Genomic DNA, 21611 nt, shown 5'->3' with positions numbered 1-21611 from the left:
AACCAGTGAAAACCAAAAAAAAAAACAAACAAAGAAAGAAAAGAAAAAATCAGTGAAAATCATGAAAGAAACTAAGAAAGCCAGTGAGAATATGAAGAAAAACGATGAAGAAATAGAAAAAAGTAAAATAAAAATAAAGGAAAATGAAGAAGAAGAAAATTAGGACAAGCGAGCTAGCAAGTACTGGTGAATCGATCGAAAACAGTGAAAAAAGAGAGACGTAAATGGGCTGTCCTAGTTGCTACAGGTGAAGGAAACCCTTCAGATGAGGGTACCATATATCTCGCTAGATATCGTCGCCGCGCGTTGACTGTTCCAGTCATCGGCACGGCTGTCTCCTCAAGATATGGGCCTCTGGACCTCGCACGTGCGATGAAGCAGCAGGCTGCCCTATGCCCATGTCCAACCGTTCGTCTGGGCAAATGTAGGGCTCAGGTCCAGAATCCGACCTCTCTTTCACAGTTTCGACGAATAAATTTGTGCAACGTAATCTTTAAGATTATTTCTAAAGTGCATGCTAACCGGTTGAAACGAGTTTTGCCGGAGATTATTTCTCATGAGCAATCCGCATTTGTACCTGGTAGACTGATTACGGATAACATCATTGCTGCTTATGAGTGCCTCCACTTTATGAAACGGTCGAGAAGCAAAAATAATTCTCACTGTGCATTGAAGTTGGATATGATGAAGGCCTATGATCGCGTTGAATGGAACTATTTAGAGGCTGTTATGATCAAGCTCGGATTTAACTCACAATGGGTGAATAAAATTATGGCTTGTGTGTCAACGTATCTTTCTCTGTTTTGGTTAACGGTGTGAAGATTGACGAGTTCAAACCATCGAGGGGCTTTAGACAGGGAGACCCTATATCTCCATACCTGTTTTTGTTAGCCGCGGAAGGTCTTTCATGTTTACTGAAAGCTAGCAGTCAGAATATGAATGTTCGGGGTGTCGTGGTAGCCCCTACTGCTCCTCCCGTTAATCATCTTTTATTTGCTAATGATTGCTTATTAATGTTCAAGGCAAACGAGGAGGGGGCCACAATTATCAGAAATGTTGTCCGCACTTATTGTGGTGCTTCTGGTCAGAGGGTTAACCTTGCAAAATCAAGTATCTTTTTTGGGAAGGGTTGCCCTAATAGTATGAGAACTGTGATAAAAAATCTTCTGGATGTCCCAAATGAATCGCTGGCTGAACGGTACCTGGGGCTGCCGTCTGATGTTGGGAAGTCAAAAAAAGGTGTTTTCAAATATTTAAAAGACAGAGTTTGGGCCAAGGTGCAAGGGTGGATTGAGAAGTGCATGGCGTCCGCAGGGAGAGAAGTTTTGATAAAATCAGTGGCTCAAGCTATACCTACTTTCTCAATGTCTTGTTTTCTGCTACCTCGTGGTTTATGCAAACATATAGATACAATGTTGAGGAAGTTTTTTTGGGGCAGTAGGAATGGAGAAAGAAAGGTTGCTTGGGTATCCTGGGAGACTTTAACAATGCCCAAGTACTTGGGTGGTTTGGGTTTTCGGGATACACAGGTCTTTAATTTGGCAATGTTGGCAAAACAGTCATGGAGATTGTTGCAAGACTCAGAATCGCTTAGTGCTAGAATTTTAAAGGCAGTGTACTACCCTCAATCAGATCTGCTTGAGGCGGAGCTTGGAAGCCATCCTTCTCAGGTATGGAGAGCAATTTTTGAAGGCACAAATGTCCTGAAGCAGGGCTTAATCCGGAGAATTGGAAACGGACATAGCACACACATTTGGAATCAGAACTGGATCCCGAGGGATCATATGCTTCGAGCGCTGCACCCGCGGTCTCAAAACCCGCCAGAGTTGGTATCCGATTTGATGGATATTTCTATTAGAAGCTGGGACAGAATTGCTTTGAGGGAACATCTGCAGGAAATTGATGTGCAGAAAATTTTGCAAATCCCTTTGAGTTCCTGTAACAGACCTGACACATGGGCATGGCACTATGAGCGGTCTGGAAATTTTTCTGTACGTTCAGCGTATAGATTGCTAATGGAGACTAAGAGGAACAGAGAAGCTTGGCTCTATGAGGCTCCTGGAAACTCTAATACCGAGGGTGACAAGAAGCACTGGAAGAATCTCTGGAGTATGAAAGTTCCAGCTAAGTTGAGAAATTTTGCCTGGCGCCTTGCGAGAAACTCGGTGCCAACGGAAGAGGTTAGAGCTCATCGGAATATGACTGAGTCGAGTGTATGCCCAATATGTAACTCAGCAGAGGACACCTGGAAACATGCTTTGGTTCAATGCTCTATGGCAAAGTGTGTATGGTCCTTGGTGGATGAAGAGCTTGTGGAATACATGATTGCATGCAACCACAGAGATGCTAAGCTTTGGTTAATTGAACTTCAGGACTCCATGGGACAAGACACGTTTGTGAAGCTGCTAGTTTCTCTCTGGTCCATATGGTGGGTCAGGAGGAAGGCTGTTCATGAAGAACAATTTCAGTCACCACTAACTACCTACTCCTTCATTCTGAGATACCTCGCTGATTTGGAGAATCTGAAAGCGGAAAAACCAGTTCAAAAATCATCTGTTATTCGCCATATGCCTAGATGGACTGTACCTCCGGAGGGTTTTGTTAAAATAAATGTTGATGCAGCTATTGGTAGGAATGGCGATCGTGGTGCGGTGGCTGTTATTTGCCGAGATGAAACGGGTGCATATCGGGGAGCCTCAGCCATCTCTGTTTCTGATATGGTTGATCCAGGAATTTTAGAAGCTATGGCGAGTGGCGAGGCTCTGTCTTTAGCGGCGGATCTGGGCTACCAGAAGATACAAGTTTCAACTGACTGTGCCGCAACGATCACACACCTCAAAGGCAACTACAATGGCACGTCTGCAGCTGTTATTCAAGACCTGAAGAGAAGGACGCTTGATTTTGTTTCCGTGGAATTTATCCATGAGAAGAGGGAGTTTAATCTTGAGGCTCATAAGCTCTCAAAGGCAGCAATTACTTTACCTTTCGGTCGTCATGTATGGCTTCAAATCTTACCGGACATCATTTGTATCCCCGAACATATCCTTAGTTAATTTTAGTTTGCTGCTCTAAAAAAAAAAAGGTCCAGGCTCCAGCGACGACTCGACGCATGCATCTCTTCATTTCTTTCTCTGTCTGTCGCTGCCGATTGATGCCTCGCTCCAGACGGCAACACCTGACCACGAAGAAGGCACGAGCAGTTCAGAACTCATTTACATCGGCCACGGATCGACAGGCCCTATGAGGCTTTGACCGTGAGTTTCGTCAATTTTGTTCTTTTCATCTTTTGAATGTTGCCTTTTGATTTGTGAGTTTTGTAGCTAATATTATTGTTTTCATCTTCCATATACTAGACGTATAATGTTCCATGATTTAAAGTATTGTCTTCGCATCTATCGGCCCGCAAAGCATGACCCACTTATAAATGTGCCTCGGTGGGCCGTGCCATGCCTGGCACGTTTAAGTGTGGGTTGGGCCGTGCCGTGCCATGGCGACCAACTAGGGCAGGTTTGCTCAGGCTCATCATATTTTCAGCTTATCAACATATATTTTTCTATCGCCCAAAGGCTTAATATGCTCACAGACGCATTAGCGGCGTGTGGGGTGAACCTTGGTGACTAATCCCAGCATCTGTGCACGCACTATGCCTGTATGGTTGATCTGGTGGCCAACGGTTTGGCCAGCTGCTTGGTTTAATGGAAGGAAGTTTCGAAAGTAAAAAAAATTACAATCACGCTGCATTTCACGCATGCCCGCTTTTTTGACTTATTTTGGTGTCACAAGTTGGTTGTTGAAATTACCATACGTACGTGGTGCCACTCGTCCATATCGGGCCGTACATGCTTGATCGTACGTACCACTTGAAAGCTTCACGGATGAGAGAGTGGTCTAGAAAGAAGAAAAGATGCCAAAAATGCTACACGTACGGGCGACGTTGTACGGGATTAATGGATGGGCTTACGTGGGATTTCTGGTTCGATGAAAATCAAGCTTTGCTACACGTACGGGGGATTACAGGGTGTTACGACAGTTTTTAATTGGTCATTGGTAGAGGCGCAGGCTCACCCCCATTGAATTCAGGTGGGGGATGTTTAGGAAGTTTGAAAGGAGGCTGTAGAATCCCTGCAATAGCCTGTACGTCTAGCATTTTTGATGAAAATCAGGGGAGAAAGACTAGTGAGGAAGGTTCTGTAATTATTCTGTAGATTAATCGTAAGTGTACGTAGCATTTTTGGCGCGCAGCCAACCTGCGCGTGCCAGCTGATGGATGTGCACGAGCACACTCGCTGTCCCCATCAATGCCCAAGAAATCAGGAGGGAACACGCAACGCAATTACTCCCTTCATGAGCGCCGGCACAAAAGAAACCCCAGAGAAAGAGACAGATGGACTATTGGTTGATCAAAAGTCCCCAAGCAATACGTCAACCTTTCATGTGGGAAAAGCAAAGCAAAGTTCACTATACATGTGATCCCTTTCACCAAAGAGATGGACCCGAGGAAAGAGGCTGCTGGATGCACCCTGGCTGACTTTTGCATGCATGGAAATCACACCAGCACAGGGAGGAGGAAGGCTCCATATGATATGTGGTCACATGCAGCTGAGGAAAGCAGCAGGCTGCCAGCACTGCAGGGCTTGGTGTCTTCCAATAAAAGGAGACCATGGGGAGAGGAGAAGCTTCGTTTCAGAGGTCAGTCTAGTGTGGAGGAGTGCCGGCCATGGCCGTTGAGGCATATTAGGCTAGGCTATATCTCTATTTATCACAACGTACCTAGGTACTCTTCAACTAGCTATATATAGTTGCCTAGCTATATTATCTGGCGGCACCAACGACATGGGGAGGCCGCCATGCTGTGACAATGGTGGCGCCAGCGTGAAGAAGGGGCCATGGACGCCGGAGGAGGATATCATCCTTGTCTCCTACATCCAGCAGCACGGGCCCGGGAACTGGCGCTCCGTGCCCGAGAACACCGGTTGGTTTTATGCATCCCACATGCGCTTTCAGTATATATATCCACGTGGTAGATGATTCTTGTCTTTTGATCGACCAATCTAGGAGAGTAGTAATTAATACAATATGTTGTTGCTTGTTTGCTTTGGTGATGGATTGGTTAATTGTAGGGTTGATGAGGTGCAGCAAGAGCTGCAGGCTGCGGTGGACCAACTACCTCAGACCCGGGATCAAGAGAGGGAACTTCACCCAGCATGAGGAAGGGATAATCATACACCTGCAGGCATTGCTTGGCAACAAGTAAGTAATCATATGTCCATCTTGACCGGTGTGTTGCTGAAAGATAATATTTAACAAAAGCGATGCTCATTTCATATCTTTCTTAGGGCTCTCATATTCAACAAAATGAATGTTCACCCTGTTCCAACTAAAATCCTTTGGGTTGAAAGACAGTTTTGTTCTAATTACTTCCATCTTCCATATGTGCTACCACTTTTACTATTTCAATCTCCAAAAATTGGTCTTGCTTGTTTAGTGTCAACTCCATTAAGCAAAACCATAACTTTGTAACAGACACATATGAACCTTCAACTGTCAAAAAACTATTCCGTGTTTTCCAATTTTGTATGCATGTGTGTGAACTTGGTGCTGACTATATTCTTCCTATGCAAATTCAGGTGGGCAGCAATAGCCTCCTACCTCCCCCAAAGAACAGATAACGACATCAAGAACTACTGGAACACACACCTCAAGAAGAAAGTGAAGAGGCTGCAACAACAAACACATCCTGCAGATCACTTCTTCCAGCACACATCCACTGCCACCAATGCAGCTGAGCAAACCACCAGCATGAATTACTACAACCCTAGCAGCAGTAACCTCGACTCCGCCATGCAAGCCGCCATGGGTTACCCCGAGACCACCATGGGCAACGTTGCACCTGCCACCATGGCCGTCTCGAAGCTCTTCCAGTCTTGGATGCCGAAGGTCCCATCGCCGGAGATGGCGGACTACAAGGGTATGGTGGCCATGCAGGAGTTCCGGACCGATGGAGAGGCCGGTGCCGCAGTTTCCATGACCAGTGGCGACAGGTTCTCGTCCTCAGAGATATTGGCCAGCCGTGGCGAGGCTGCCACGACCATGACCTTCTCGGTGCTCGAGAACTGGTTGCTCGACGACATGACACCGGGGCAGGCTGCCATGGACGGGCTCATGGACATCTCTTCTGGTTGCTGTGCAAACCCCATCATGTTTTGATAGGCCCTGTCTGTTTCTTCGCACTCCTGTCTCCTGGTCGCCAATCTTGTGTTTCCGGTTAATAAGCCGTTGGTTTTATAAAGGTATAAATAAAAGACAGAGATAACGAGCTCCATATGTCCTCCTTATCCCCGTCGCCCCTTATTCTTAGATTCGGACTCGCAGCTGTATATGCATGCGTATTGACAGAATTATATGCATGCATATTCCACACCACGGTCCACCTACCTACAGTCATTAATGTAACCTTGCTAGGCCAAGATATTTAGAACAAAATTTGCATTAACTTAGATACAGTAATTAATTAGCAATTATTCTATTTTGTTGAGCTAGCATTCACTCCCTCCATTTCTAAATATAAATCTTTCTATAGATTTCACTATGAACTACATACAGAGAAAAACGAGCGAATCTACAATCTAAAATACGTCTAATATACATATATATATATATATATATATATATATATATATATATATAAACACTATTCTGATCACGAGATCAGAATATTCTGATCACAACTTGACATGCCCCGCTAGTAGTACGTTGAACTTCTCTGTGAACTAGGTTGAACTTCCGCCAACATTGCCCAAATGGGACTTGCGATATACCGTTGGAAAGCTATGGACCCCAATATCATGACCCAACTCAAATTTTTGGCAAAATATAAGCGGTTTAAGAGTAGTTTTGAAAACCGTTTTTTCTTCGCACAAAAAACGTGAATCGTATTTTTGATCGCATTTCTAAACCGTTTGTCGGAATAAGGCATATAATATGGCGTTGGAAAGCTGCTGCAAAACCGCTCCTTCCACATGTTGAAAGTTTTCTCTAATTCCCTATGGTTAAAGAGTTTTTTGAAAAAAACGTAAAATTTCATAAACCGAACAGCTGAGTTCGTTTTTTCGATGTCATTTCTAAATGGCTAATCCAATGGAGGCATATGATATGGCGTTAAAAAGCTTATGAAAATGCGCTACTTTTTCATCTTGAAAGTTTTTTTTTCTAATTTTGAATTGTTTAAGAGTAATTTAGAAAATGGTCAAAGTCCTACCGAGTTCGTATTTTTGAGCTAATTTTTTAGTGCGTCCGAACGCAGAAAATGATATGGAGTTGGAAAGCTTGAACAAATGCGAAACTTTTCTATATATATTGCTTCTCCTAATTCATTACGGTTTAATGTCAGTTTTGAAAATGGCTATAAACATATTTTCATCATAATTTTTACAAACTTTATCGGAATGGGGCAAATAATATACCGCTGAAAAGCTAAGGAAAATGCGAAACTTTTTCATGTTGATGGTTTTCTCTGATTCCTAGCCGTTTTCAAGTAATTTCGAAAATGGCAAGATCATTCGTTCTGCCTTTATCGCGAAACAGATTCTTCGAAAATGCACCGTGTGGAGAATCTGAACTTCTCGGTGAATGTACCTGACCTTCACTCTGTTTTTCACGTGATTTTTTTGCTCGTAGCTCTCCATTCACTGCTCGTAGTTCTCCATCCACTCACCGGAATTGAGCAAATGACATATCGTTCGAAAGCTGCTGTAAACATGCAACTTTCCCGTGTTGATCGTTTTTTCATACTCGCGACGATTTCAAAAGTTTTTCATCTAAAATTCATCCACTGTAGTAGTTGAACTTCCTGCTGTTTTCAGTTGAACTTCTGTGACGTATTTTCGTTTGTCATTTTCCCATCCATCGTCAGTGTTACACAAATGATTTTTCTTTTGTACAAATTTCTCTTACAATAATTTTTTTTACTTTCTCCGACGAAGTACTTGAACTTGTAACAACAAAACTTTTAGCATTTGCTTTTTTATTCGTTTTTAATACAAAAATGCACACCGTGTAGTACATGAACTTCTGGCAGTTATCAACGTGAACCTCTCTCGGTTACGTGAAAATATTTGAGTTTTTAATGAATTTTTCATCCGATTTTTCTTAATCTTTTTATGAATTTTGAAGCGCTCTATTTTTAATAGTTGAACTTCTTGTTATTTTATTTTTGAACTTCTTGTTTCCATTATTTAATAACAAGGAAAATCTGAGTTTTCTATAATAATCGAACTTCTCCATCTTTTTAATATGGCCTTCTTGGTTGTATTTCTTAATCTTTTTTATGAAATTTTGAAGCGTTATATTTTTTAAAAGTTGAACTTCTTGTTTTTTTATTTTTGAACTTCTTGTTTCCATTCTTTTAATGATGTGGAAAATCTGAGTTTTCTATAATCATTGAACTTCTTCATCTTTTTAATATGGACTTCCTGATTTTATTTTCTACATCTTTTTCATTTCTTAATTAAACATCAAACTTTTCCCCGTTTTTAAATTGAACTTCTTGGCTTTATTCTTAGAAACAAGAAGAATTTGAGTTTTTTTTGTATACATCGAACTACTTCAAAATTTATTTTAATTTGAACTTCTTGATTATTTTTAAATCGAATTGCTCCGTTTTTTAAATTTGAACTTCTTGTTTTTTGTAAGAAACCTGATAAATCCAGTTTTTATTCAAATGTTCGAATAAATATCATTTAAAAAATTGAACTTCTTGGCCTTCACTTTTTAGGCGTATGATAATTCTATTTTTTATTATAAACTTTGAATGCTAATTTAATTTGAACTTCATTGTTTTTGTACTACGAAGCACAAAAACAGAAAATAGCAAACACAAATAGCAATACGAAAAATAAATGAGAAACAAAATATATTTTTTAACAGCTCTGCTATTTTTGTTTGATCATTTCAGTTATCTTTTTACTATTACAAGAAAATCCTTGTGAGTGTTTTTGTACCCCCATTACTTTTTCTTTGAACTCCAATTTTATTAAATTTGAACTTCGAGAATTAACATTTTTTTCTAGGTGTCGGTTTGTTTTTTCTTGGTATATAAAAAGGCACTGCTCTGTTATGTTAATTTGAACTTCTTGGTTTATTATTTATTGATAGAGAATTCCGAGTTTTGTAATATTTGAACCACTCCTTATTTAACTTTGGAATTCTAGGTTTTTTAGATACATGGAAAATTTGGCGTTTACAAAAAAATAAAGATTATATGGCTGACCATATTTTTAAGTTTTCTAATTGCATTAATTTTTACTTTATGTGAACTTGTCCTTCACTCCTCAAAACTCTTTTTACTAAACATTTGAACCCATGTGTTATTTTAATTTCAACTTGAAGAAACAGAAAATTATATTTTTAATGGATAACGACATGCTTTTTTTAAGGTTCAACTTCATATATTTATTATTCAAGAAACGGAAAACATCTTTTTTTTTACAGGCGTCGAACTTCTCCATTATTTCAATTTGAACTTCTCCGTTTTATTCTTTAATAACGAGAAAAATCTCAGTTTTTTATCAACTTTGAACTTCTCTGCTTTTTAAATATGAACTTTATTTTTTGTTCACTACATTGTTTCACTATTTTAGTTTACACTATTTTTCTATATGTGAACTCTGTTCATTTGTATTTTTGGACTTTTGATGTGATTCATATGTGAAATACAGAATTAGTGGTTTGTATTTTTTTCGTGAAATCTGCTTATATAATTTTACAAAGTGTCTGCATACTTTAAAAAATGGTTCTGTAATTTAAAATGTGTTTGTGCTTTTTGAAAAAAATACAAGATTTTTCAAAAAGTGCCTTTGCGTTTTAAATTGTTTGTATTAGTTTTTAAAAAAGAGTTTATGTATTGAAATATTGTTCACATTTTCTTAAAAAATCACCCTTTTTAAAAATGTTCATGTAATTCTAGAAGTGTTTGCATGTTAAATAGTTTTGTAGTTTTAGAAAGGTTATGTGATTTAAGAAAGTGTCCGTGTGTTTTAAAAAGAAAATGTTAATGCATTCTAGAAAAAAATTACAATTAAAAGCAAGTTGGATTATGAGGAACGATGTATGAAGTAGGTGCAGAGTGTAGCTCGTGTAGGGCGGCCCTTAGGTCCAGCTCGACTAGATTAGTTTTACAAAAATTATAAATACCCCTTTGCTTTGGCGCAGTTCAATGATAAGTTTGTTGTGTGATGGCCAAGATCAAAGGGGATTTTTTTCCTTACCCACTTGTGGGCCCTAAATTCCTGATTGATTTTTCTTTACAAACTGCTAATTGGAGCAGTCGAATAACCTGGGTTAATTTGTTTCTCGATCAATCCTGTGTAAGGTTAATGCGTAGTGCCTTTTCACGTATTTTCTCTTGACATCGAATTGATATGCATATTGCACTCGGTGAGAAATTTTTCAATAACTCACACCAATATACTAATCTAGATACCGTCAACAATCTAGACATTATCCTTCATCTGATTGTTTCGTTGGCCATACATCAAGATCTGTGCCATATGTGGATGTGAACTAGATGTTGCCAACTCTGACATCACCCTTGATGAGGTCATCAGAATAACATTTGAAAGGAAAAGTTTAGTGTCATTTTATTGTATCATTTTGTTAGCATCATCCTTACAAGTTTAGAGTAGCGAGCCTCCGAAGCTTCGTCTTTCATCTTTTTTTCTCACTCATCATTTCATACCAATCATATTGGACGTTATATTTGTAAAGTCTTGTGAGAATAATTAATAAAGTGGCCGTATGCATCGCCCAGATGCAGAGGCCGGGGGTCCTCCTCCTTTAAAAAGAAAAGAAAACTCATGTATCGCAACAATTACCAAGACATCGTGAACAAAATGCTCAAAGATTGTGTGGATCTCGCCCACAAAGATGACAACGACAATAAGCTACAAGCTGAGCTAGAGACAGAAGATGGCGACGAAGAAGGCAGACTATGTGAAGTTGATGCCAATGACCAAGAGATTGATGCGTCGCAACTGCTTCGCGAAGGCATTGGCTTACCACATCGGCTTGTTCACGAGGTCACCACGGACGAAATCCTAGTCTTTAAGGTTGACATCGACAGACAAAAGCTGGTGGAGCTAAGGGACATTGGAGACCATGCGATGTTCGTTGGGCTTAACTCCGTTGTGTGCCTTCTGACAAAGGACTTTCCGGCTTTCGAGCCAAACCGCATCTACCTAACGGACGACTGTTTTGAGTATGGCCCAATGTTACGGAAAGATCTTGGTGTCTGGAACATCAAGAATAGGAGTATGCAGAAACTTAGAGATGTGTGGCCAAACATGTATCCTTGGCTACATTTACCGGCTCCAGTTTGGATCACGCCAAGGTTTTAGCTATTGGTTTAGAGGGGGGGGTACTACATGGTTGTTCTTCTTACTAGCCAAGAAAAAAAAGTGATATCCAAAAGTTGACCCACAATTTGTCAAGAATTTTTCTTTAAATTTATCAAAATCTGGATTTTCGTATCACCCTCCCTTTCATAGGACTTAAGAGATTGTTTACAAATCAAATAAGTCCATCATTGTTCATGACTTCATCTAAGGAAACCACAAATATATTGGAATGGAGATAAATTGAATAATTAGCATTGTTTTTACGTTCCTTATTAATTCATGTGCTTCTATACCATTATAGTTTCCTTCCTTAGTTTGCAAAAGTGAAAAGTCCATACTAGGGCTACACAATTTTCGTGGTAGCATCTCAGATCTTAGGAGAAAACAGTAATATTGGCCACCGAATCACCAATGACTAGTGACTCCTATGATCAATTTGGGACCGCCTTAAAAGAGCTTGTATGCACATGTGAACATTTGTCTGTTTTTAGTTTGAAAACTGCGAAATAGAGCTCTTACACGCAGTTTTGTTTCACCAGTGACCCTCCCTCCCTTAATTAGTACTTTAAAATTGGGAGCGCAGGTAGAATGAACGATAGTCAGCGGTGAAGCAACCTAGAAGAATAGCCTAGCATAGCATAGACTAGAGTAAATGGCACTGACGGTCTTAGAACTTGCGCTGCGGGTGCACTTAAGTCACACTACTTTCAAACCGGAAAAACCCGTCACAGAACTTGTGTTGCGGCTGCATTTAAGTCACAGAGGTGAGCTGAACCGGTCGGACGCCCAGTTTTCTCTGTTTTGCGGTCATGCGCAGGGCACGTGACACCTCCGAGGAATGGTATTTTTACTGAAAAGTCCGTACTGATTTAGTTGGAGGGCCATATTGCAAAACCGCTAGATGATGATCACCGAGGAGATGACGGAGGGTGGCAGCGCCGCCGTGGCTAGCAGGAGCACCTCTTCCTATTTTCCCACGCGTCCACCGAGTAACCGAAGGGCGCACCACATGTCACTGCGCCCACCGTCAGTCGCCTTGGACACAGCCGCGCGTCCAGCTCTCCTGCAGCTACGAACAGTTGCCGCTGCCCTGCAGCTACGCGTTGTTGCTCTGCCATGCTGCTCCAGCCTCCAGCAACCGAGCTCTGGGCACCGCTGCCATGACGCACACGAGCTCGGCCACCGCGATCTCCCGCACCGCCCTGAGCCAAGCCAGCCGCCCAGCTCCACGCCTCGGTTCCCTTTCACGGTGCTGTGAGCCATCCCATCCCCGCTGCAGTGGCTTGTGCACCTAGTCGCTGCCGGTCGGTGCTGCGTGCCGCCATAACCAGCAGCGGCAGCAACCATCGTCCTACCTGCCGGCTCGCGTATGGCGTGCCGAGAAAAGGCTGCCTCACATGCAGCTCACATCAAGAACCAGGTACGCGAGGACTAGGCGCTGCTACAGACGACAGCATGCCTCACCGGGTGTCTCGAACGCACCCTCACGCCATGGCAAGGTGGGGGTGGCAGCGTCCGACTTGAGCCTCTTCGATTCCTGGCACCTTCTTCTCCTTCGCGTGCACGGATGGCGCCAGCAGTGGCACACAGTAGCACGGCACAGCAGCACGGCACAATAGCACGTCCTTCCAAGAAGATCATGAACTCGAGCAAGCATATTCAATTTGTATTAGCTGCCAGCCACTACTGACATCGATGGTGTACCATTGCAAGTTTGCAACTTACATATTCCATATAGAACTCAGGTCAGAGGCTTCAGCTTTTTATCGAGCACCTCTCGCTCGTCGCCATCTCCCCCAGTACACCAGAGCCTTGGTGCCCCACCTGCGCCTGCCCGCCAGTGGTCGCCACGCTCTATGGCAGCACGCATGTCCTCTCCATCGTCCCCTACGAGGCCGCCTACACCTTCACGCACGTAAGTCGGCCGCATCCCATCCGCACCTGCCGCCGCATGCCTCCTCCTCCAAGCCGCCGACACTGACCCAACCACTACACGCGTCCTCCTCGACCACCACCACAACAACCCATCACCCTGGGCAGGACTGCATGCGGCTCTACAAAGACGAGGTCGGCTGCCCGCACCGCACTGCATCTGCCTCTCTGCTCTAGGGACTCCATCGTCGGATTCACCATCGTCGGCGATGCCTGACTTGCCGTCGACGAGCTCGACGCGCCAGCAGCGCCGCCTGTCTCTTCTCCCATCGGCAAAGAACACGAACAGACAGAGAACAGAGGAGAGGGGGCTATGCAACATTAGCTGAGGATCCAGAGGTCTTTGTGCAAGAAAACGATGCAGCCCAGAGGCGTCACGTGCGCTGCGCGTGACCGCAAAACAGAGAACCGGGCGTCCGACCGGTTCAACTCGCCTCTGTGACTTAAATGCACCCGCAACACAAGTTCTGTGACGGGTTTTTTCGTTTTGCAAGTAGTGTGACTAAAGTGCACCCGCAGCGCAAATTCTAAGACCGCCAGTGTCATTTACTCCATAGACTACTTTAGCAAAGCCATCCATACTTCACAACCTAACACTGGGAAGAACCAACAGGACATCAAAGCTTCCCGGGGAATTCTCCGGAAAATTTAACCAAATTAGTTTAAACTAGCTCTACGTGGTGTCGCGCCATTAGCCCTAGGTATCCAATGGTTAGGTTGCATGCTTAGTCCGGCCAGGACACTTAATTGGCCATTAGCGTGACTACGGGTTAACTAGTACTCCCTCCGTAAACTAATATAAGAGCATTTAGAATACTAAAATAGTGATCTAAACGCTCTTATATTAGTTTACAGAAGGAGTACGTACTAGTCCGGTTACACAAAACGCTCTTATATTAGTTTACAGAAGGAGTACGTACTAGTCCGGTTACACAGAAGTGTCGATTTTATACACTGGGATCGTATACGAGTAGGTATATACTAGTAAAAGGGCTCATGCGTTGTAACGGAAAAAAAGGACATGGGCCGGCCCAAATGGGCACGCTGCGTCTTCTCCCAGCATGCCGAGTGCAGTATAGGATAATCAAATCTACAAGTTTCTTACTTGCCTGGAACACCATGGGCTCAACAAACAAAAGAGCTTGCACAACTTAGGCAGCAGATTTCACCTTCTTTTGTAAAATCTGTCAGATTTCATGCCAAAAAAACTGTACAGTTTACGCAACAAAAACTTGAAAAGAAAAGCTGAAAATATTGTTGCACCAAAACCGGTTGATATAAACCTAAAAAATCTCATGTAATAACATCACCCGTTCATATAGACAGACAAAAAGCTTGCTCTCAAGCTGCTCCTAACCGACCATGTATTGTGTTCTATCTGACCGAATCAGAAAAACTTCACTCGCGATCCTTCCTAGCAATCTATCTATCCAGTCTAGCTATTCATCCCTCCCTAACAGAATAGAAAAAAAAAGATTCCCCACTCAATACTTTACTTCTGGTGCTGAAAGGTGCCGAGGTCGCTCACGGATGGCATCCCAAGGGACAAATCAGCCTCTTCTGCCCGCCTGCTGGGGCTGGGGCTGGGGCTGGGGCTTCCCAGAGTCAGTTTCTGCTTGTACGTGTGGTTGTATATCTGGAGGGCCTGAGCAATCATTGTTCCCGGATTGCCTGCGTCGCTGGGAAGAAGCATTGTGTTTGTCTGCAGTTTGGCAAAACACACATGCAATCAGTACAATGAAAATTCATATCAGCTAGCAAACGCCAAGAGTCGTGTATATAATTATTAAGATTCAACCACTCACAGTTCTAGCCAGTTCACTGAATGCTCTGATGTACTGTTCAGCAATCCTCAAGCTGGCAGCCTAAAGTACAAATTACAAGCAGCCATGTATGTTTTGTTAGGCAAAAGAAAAAACCTAACTGAAGGATCAAGAAAAAAGAATATGTGATACCTCTGTGCTGCCTTCAGTTTTAAACGACTCTGAGACCATCCTGATCCCTTCAGCAGTGGCCTGTGATCGGGCAAGAATTGCTTCAGCTTCACCTGATGTGCGCATCGAAAAACAACAAGCATAAGCTGAGTATTTTCAAGCAAGTAATAACAGTAGAAACGAGAATGACTCTTCATTTCTTCAAGTAATGAGGAAAAATACATGCAAGCAGAACGAAATTAAGAACAAGTCCATGAGGCGGCATTATCATTACCATTCTGTATAAATGGACTATTTTATTTGTATAGATATCGTAGAGGGGAGAACAGTTCCGAGGTTTAGCAGGACTTGCAATGACATAGGAATAAAAAAAACTCCCAAATATTTGACATGCTTTCAGAAACTAAGGTTAGATAGCAGAAGGCAGAGGAACAGGATTTCCTCAAATCATACACGTAGCAGCATACAGCAAATGTAGTATGTTCACATGGATAAGAAAAGTATAATGCTATGCGTATGCTTCTGGAAACTAAGAGGGAACAGGTTTTCCTCAAATCATGCATGTAGCAGCATACAAGAAGTGTAGTACTCTGCAGTGCAGAGCAGGATGATAATACCGAGCAAAACATATGTCACATACCCTTTGCTTTGTTTGCGTTTTCCATCATAGCACCTGGCAGAAGAGAACAAAACAAAACCTGGAGTTAAATCTGTAGTCTGTTGTACCAAACATGGTGTAATAGCTCGAACGGAGTTTGCCATACGAGTTTGGTCTGATGAAATCTAACGCTATATGGGCAACATCATCAGTCAGGTAGCAGGATTTAATTTACAACTTATATCTAGCACATGGGCTGAACAAGAGCACTTGTCAACATAAGGTAGCAAGCAGGATTCTGTGCAACTTATCATCGCATAAAAATAGAATGTTGTTAAACTGAAGAGCAGTTTGCCATACAAGTTTGGTCTGATGAAATCGAACACTGTCTACTTGGCAACATCAGTATGGTAGCAAGCAGGATTCAGTGTGCAACTTATCTCACACTATGTTGTTAAACTGAAGAGCAGTTTGCCATACGATGAAATCTAAAACTATATAGTTGGCAGCATCAGTCAGGAAGCAGGATTTAATTTGCAACTTGCATCTAGCACTAGTATATGGGCTGCTGATCTAACATTAGTTAGGTAGCAAGCAGGATTCATTGTGCAACTTTATCATCGTATAAAAACTGAAGGTTGTTAAACTAAAGAAGAGCATAGTAAAAGCTACCTTCAGACTCGAGGATCTGAGCACGTTTCTTGCGCTCTGCTGCGGCCTGCATCTCCATGGCCTTCTTGACTCCATCTGGAGGAGTGATGTCCCCTAGATAGATACACAGATTGTGAAAGTGAACATTATTAGTGATATGATTCTCTCCATGAACACTCAGCTAGTCAGCCAGCCAGTTGAAGAAAGAATGAAAGAAACATACTGATTTCGTAACGAAGACACTTCAAACCCCAAGTTTCGGCTGCCTCATTGATTGACTTCTGTAGTTGGGGAAACAAAAGAAAACGTGAAGCATGTAAGATATAAGTGTGAAGAGAATAATATTGCCATCATCCCAAGAGTATGCACTAACTGACCCAAGATTCTTTGATAAGATAGATGGAAGATGAAGATGAAGTTATACTAGTACATACCACAATGTTGGTGTTGAGCGTGTCCCTCTCCTCGAAGGTCTTGTCGAGGGTAATCTTGCCAAGTTCACTCCTCATGGTCGTCTGCGCAAGTTGGATGACAGCATAGATGGGGTTCTCCACGCCGTACGAGGCCATGTAGGGGTCGACAATCTGCATCATAGATGGATTAGAGATTCAGTTCAATTCGAGAAACAGATACTACTAGATTGTAAGCTAAATTCGAATTAGAGAAGAGAATAATCGAAAAGAGAAGAACCTTGACGTATAGCACTCCTCCGATCTGTATCGAGACGTTGTCCTTGGTGATTGCCGAGTTGTCCGGGATGGGGATGGCCTCCTCCTTGAGCGAGTGGACGTAGGCGATTTGGTCGACGCCCGGCATGAGGAGGTGGATCCCCGACGACAGGGTCTTGAGGTACTTGCCGAAGCGCTCCACCACAAACGCCTTCTTCTCCGGGACGATGCTGAGGCCGAGGTTGGCCGGGGTCGGCGGCGGCTCGTAGAACGAGGGCGACGGGTCCCCTCTTGCTGCGCGGTACCAGCGCCGTCCTCCTCCTTGCGTCTGCAGCAGCGCCGGCAGCGCGAGGGCGGGGTTGGGGCCTGTGGCGGCGGCGGCGGAGCGTAGGAGGCCGGGGGTGGTGGCGGAGCGGAGGAGGCCGGGGGCGGCGCGGCGAGCCAGCATCCGGGTCGCCGTTGCCATCGCTGGGTCTCGAGAAGACGGGCGGAGACTATTATTCGATTGGATTGTGGGATTTATGAGAAAGAAGATTGACGGACTAATTTCTTTCCTTCCAAGAAAAGAAAAATAAACAATCCGCTTTTCTTCTCTCACGCTCTAGAGTTTCCTATTAGTTACATTTATTATTTAAATATATAGAACCATATTATTATACATATTTATTAAAAAGACATAAATAACATATATAAAAACACATTTATGAAACACTTAACTGGTACAAAATATCCCTAAATGAATGTGAAATTAATATCTTGATGCCTGCCTATGTTTATAAGATTTTTAGTTTAGTAAACTATTCTAGTACAAGATTTAGTCATTGTGAAATTAAAAAAAATACTTTAGCACTAATATATAGTTTGTGTTATTGAATAAAATAACAAATAAGATATAAACCTATTTGATATAAGTTGTATAAATGAAACAATTTCCTGGTTTTTCTTTAGAGTTATGAATAACTAAAAATGTTTAGTATAAATTTTATATCTCGAAGCATGTAACAAAAGCGTACCAGCAGCGTCCTCCTTGTACCTGCAGCAATGCCGGCGGCGCGAGGGTGGGGCTGGGGCCTGTGTCGGCGGCGGAGAAGGCCGGGTACGTCGTGGCGCACCAGCATCCGGTTCACTGTCGACATCGTTATCACTTTTTTTTTCTTTTTATCTCTCGAGAAGAATAATTCTTTTTCGATCGATTGGATTAGAGGGACCACAGCTGGGCCTTGGCTTTTATCTTATTATACATTATATATATAAGGGAATGGATTTTCCTATTATATTACTACTTCCTTTAAAGAAAATAAAGAAAAAAATCTTTCTATTAGACGACGGCTAGGATTGAGGATTTTCACTTCCTTTTTTTTTAACTAACAAATTATTTGACACACGACCTCACTCCCATTAACGTCTTACGGCCGACCCATTAGACGCGTGCATGTAATCAACATGTCAAACCATTATCCACAAAACCGGGGCACACGGGCCGGACCTAGCCATCGGCTTGGGGTGCAAGAACTGTTTTTGACCCATGCAACGCTAAAACGTCTGCATCCTTATTATAAACTAGTAGAATGTACGTGCGTTGCTGATACGTCTCCAACATACGTCCTCCTCCTTGCGCCTGCAGCAGCGGCGGCAGCGTGAGAGCGGGGCTGGGGGCCTGTGGCAGCGGCGGCGGCATAGCGTAGGAGGCCGGGGGCGGCGCAACGCGCCAGCATCCGGGTCGCCGTCGACATTGCCATGAATTTTTTTCTTTGTTTCTCTCCGGCGAAGAAGATTTCTTGTTCGATTGATTGGATTAGACGGACAACGGCTAGGACTTTTATCTTTTTTTTGAGGGGTAAAACCAAGTTTTATTCCACAAAAGCCACATGGTGTGGGATACAGTTCAGGTTGTGGGATCGGCCAAACCAGACATGGCGTCCCGAACCCAATGAAAGTGCAAACTTGGCTAACCTATGTGCTTCAAGATTGGAAGCACGACCTTCAAAATGGAAATTACAATGAAAAAAGCTAGCTCTAGTGTTGACTTCACTAATAATAGCTCCGTAGTTCCCTCTAGTTTTGTTTTGGATATCAGCAACAACTTGTCTTGAGTCTGATGAGACGACGAAGTACTGTATATGCAAGTCCTCCGCTAGTGCCAGCGCCTCCCGACACGCAATTGCCTCCATTGTGGCTGGATCATCTACCCCGCCGATAACAAGGGCAGAACTACCCAAGCAAGTGTCATCAGTGTCTTTGCATACTGCTGCTGCAGCTCCTCCGCACCCTGTTCTGATGCCCGCATCGACGTGTATCTTTGCATGTCCAGGTGGTGGCGCTTTGGGTCGTCGGGCAGGAGCAGCAAGAGATGCGCCCCTGGCTTGGTTTGGTTCACCCTCCTGTACCATCTGAAGCTCAAGAATGAACCTGGCAATGAAAGTATTAGTAGCTTGAGGACTTTGAAACACTATCTAGGGTCTGTCTTAAGTCGCACGTCGTCATCGTATAAAAATCTGACTCCGTTGTTCGTTGTTCGTTATGCACGACATGGGCTTTTGTTTTGATGGAGACCACATAGGCTTTAATTCGGTTGTGTTGTCCTCGTCCATCGTTGTGTTGTTGTTTTTCTTTTCTTTTTTATTTAGCCACCTAATACATGCATTGCTACAAAGTCTAACGGAGCTCCGATTTTGTGGCTAGCTTTTCGCTCATGTTCCGTTCCTTGCCTTTGTGTCATCTTGCTACACTTTTTCTTTTATTATTTAAAAAATCATTTTATATTTAGAAAAGGAAAGATTTTTTTAATGTAACAAAGAAATAAAGAAGAGAACAATTAATTTAGTTGGGTGCAACCAAAGGATATACAACGATGTACAACGCGACTGCAACTGGGTTGGTAGGGGGGTTGTCAGCCAGTTGCATGCCCACCAGTAGACATGCAACTACAACTGTTGCAATCCGACTGCATGACTCCTAATGCAACAACAAGTGGGCAACTTATCTTTTCCCTTCCAAAATAATATTGATATCCATTTGCACCATAATTAACCGCATATAATGTAGTTGCAGTTGACTTTCAACACTTGCAATTGGAACTTTATTGATGGACATGCAACTGACCGACAACCCCTATCAACCCACTTGAAGTCGCGTTGCATCACTTGCATGCAACTAGTAGACGTGCAACTAACTGACGAAGCCCCATACCAGCACAGTTGCAGCCACGTTGGGGCTATGCAATTACAGTTAGGTTGCAACACTTGCAGTGCGTGCTTAGCGAAGGAAATGCAACTAGCCGACAACCCCATAAAAGCACGGTTGCATCCGCGTTGGGGGCCGTGCAGTTGCAGCCGGGTTGCAACACTTGCAGTTTCATGTCTACTAGTGGACATGCAACTAGCCGACAACCCCCTACAAGCCAAATTACGGCTGCATTGGGGGCCATGCAGTTGCAGCTGGGTTGTACCACTTGTAGTTGTATATCTAGTGGTAGACATCGAACTAGCCGACAACCCCCTACAAGCCCAGTTGCATTTACGTTGGGGGCCATGCAGCTGCAGTCGGGTTGTAACACTTGCAGTTACATGTCTAGTGGTGGACATCAAACTCGCCGACAACCCCCCAGAAGCCCGGTTGCAATCGCATTAGGGACCATCCAGTTGAAAAAAAAGGCAACAACGTACTAGGCCATCAACAGAACACATATGTGAACCACACACAAAACTTGATGTCCAAAATCCATAGCTATCAAAATGAATGAGATCTAACTAATTCTCTACTGATCGAGAAAATGACAAACAAAAAAATAGCCCAAGGAAAAAAAACTATCGGAAAGAAGAAAACAAAAATGAAATTTGAATAAAATAAAAAAGAAAAACAATAAACAAAATGAAAATAATAAAGAAAGAAAATGGAGTAAAAATAAGGGAAAACAAACACTTGATGACTCGAAATCCCCCATAAAAAACAGGATAGAGGGGACAAAAAGATTGCACTGCAAAAATAACCGGGATGCAACAAAAGAAGCCTACAACCCTATCCCACCCGTGTTAAAAAGAAGAGAAGACAACTTGTGATGTTCACCGCTCGCGTGATGCAACTAAGTGTCACGTGAACAAATCCATGAATCGCATCGTGTTTTTGTCAGATGATGAAGGACATGAATGGGACATAATTATTTTCAGAAAAACTAGAATAGTATGCAACAGAAAAGGTAAAAAATAAAAGAAATAAACAAGGAAAAATATTACGAGAAAAGATGAAGAAAAAATAATTGAAAAAGGGACAAACATATGAATTGGAGAAAATGCAACACAAAAATGCCAAATAACTAGGCCAAAAAATGGAGAGAAGTACAAATAATAAAATAAATAAATTGGATTGCTTGGTTTCGAAACATATGGAGATGTAGCCATGTGAAGGAGACACACTGGATTGGGGATGTGGCCAGATG

General features: G+C 42.7%; 2 protein-coding genes across 2 annotated transcripts; one reads left to right on the top strand and one right to left on the bottom strand.

The window, feature by feature from the left end:
• Positions 1-4670: 4670 nt before the first annotated feature.
• LOC119287299 (transcription factor MYB60-like) lies at positions 4671-6351 on the top strand. Its single transcript, XM_037566823.1, has 3 exons — positions 4671-4972; positions 5121-5250; positions 5628-6351. Exons 1-3 carry the CDS (start codon positions 4834-4836, stop codon positions 6205-6207), a joined length of 849 nt encoding a protein of 282 aa, XP_037422720.1. The 5' UTR covers positions 4671-4833; the 3' UTR covers positions 6208-6351.
• Positions 6352-14582: 8231 nt separating this feature from the next.
• On the bottom strand, positions 14583-17645 carry LOC119289363 (stomatin-like protein 2, mitochondrial). The gene is made up of 8 exons (XM_037568704.1): positions 17199-17645; positions 16943-17092; positions 16732-16789; positions 16530-16622; positions 15900-15932; positions 15281-15372; positions 15131-15190; positions 14583-15027 (listed from the first exon to the last, which is right to left on the bottom strand). The coding sequence occupies exons 1-8, from the start codon at positions 17640-17642 to the stop codon at positions 14818-14820; spliced, it is 1140 nt and encodes a 379-aa protein (XP_037424601.1). The 5' UTR covers positions 17643-17645; the 3' UTR covers positions 14583-14817.
• Positions 17646-21611: the final 3966 nt, after the last annotated feature.

The sequence above is a fragment of the Triticum dicoccoides genome, chromosome 4A, assembly GCF_002162155.2.
Source record: "Triticum dicoccoides isolate Atlit2015 ecotype Zavitan chromosome 4A, WEW_v2.0, whole genome shotgun sequence".
NCBI classification, from domain to species: Eukaryota; Viridiplantae; Streptophyta; class Magnoliopsida; order Poales; family Poaceae; genus Triticum; species Triticum dicoccoides.
The sequence above is the reverse complement of the archived record's forward strand: the minus strand, read 5'-3'. Positions and strand labels throughout refer to the sequence as shown.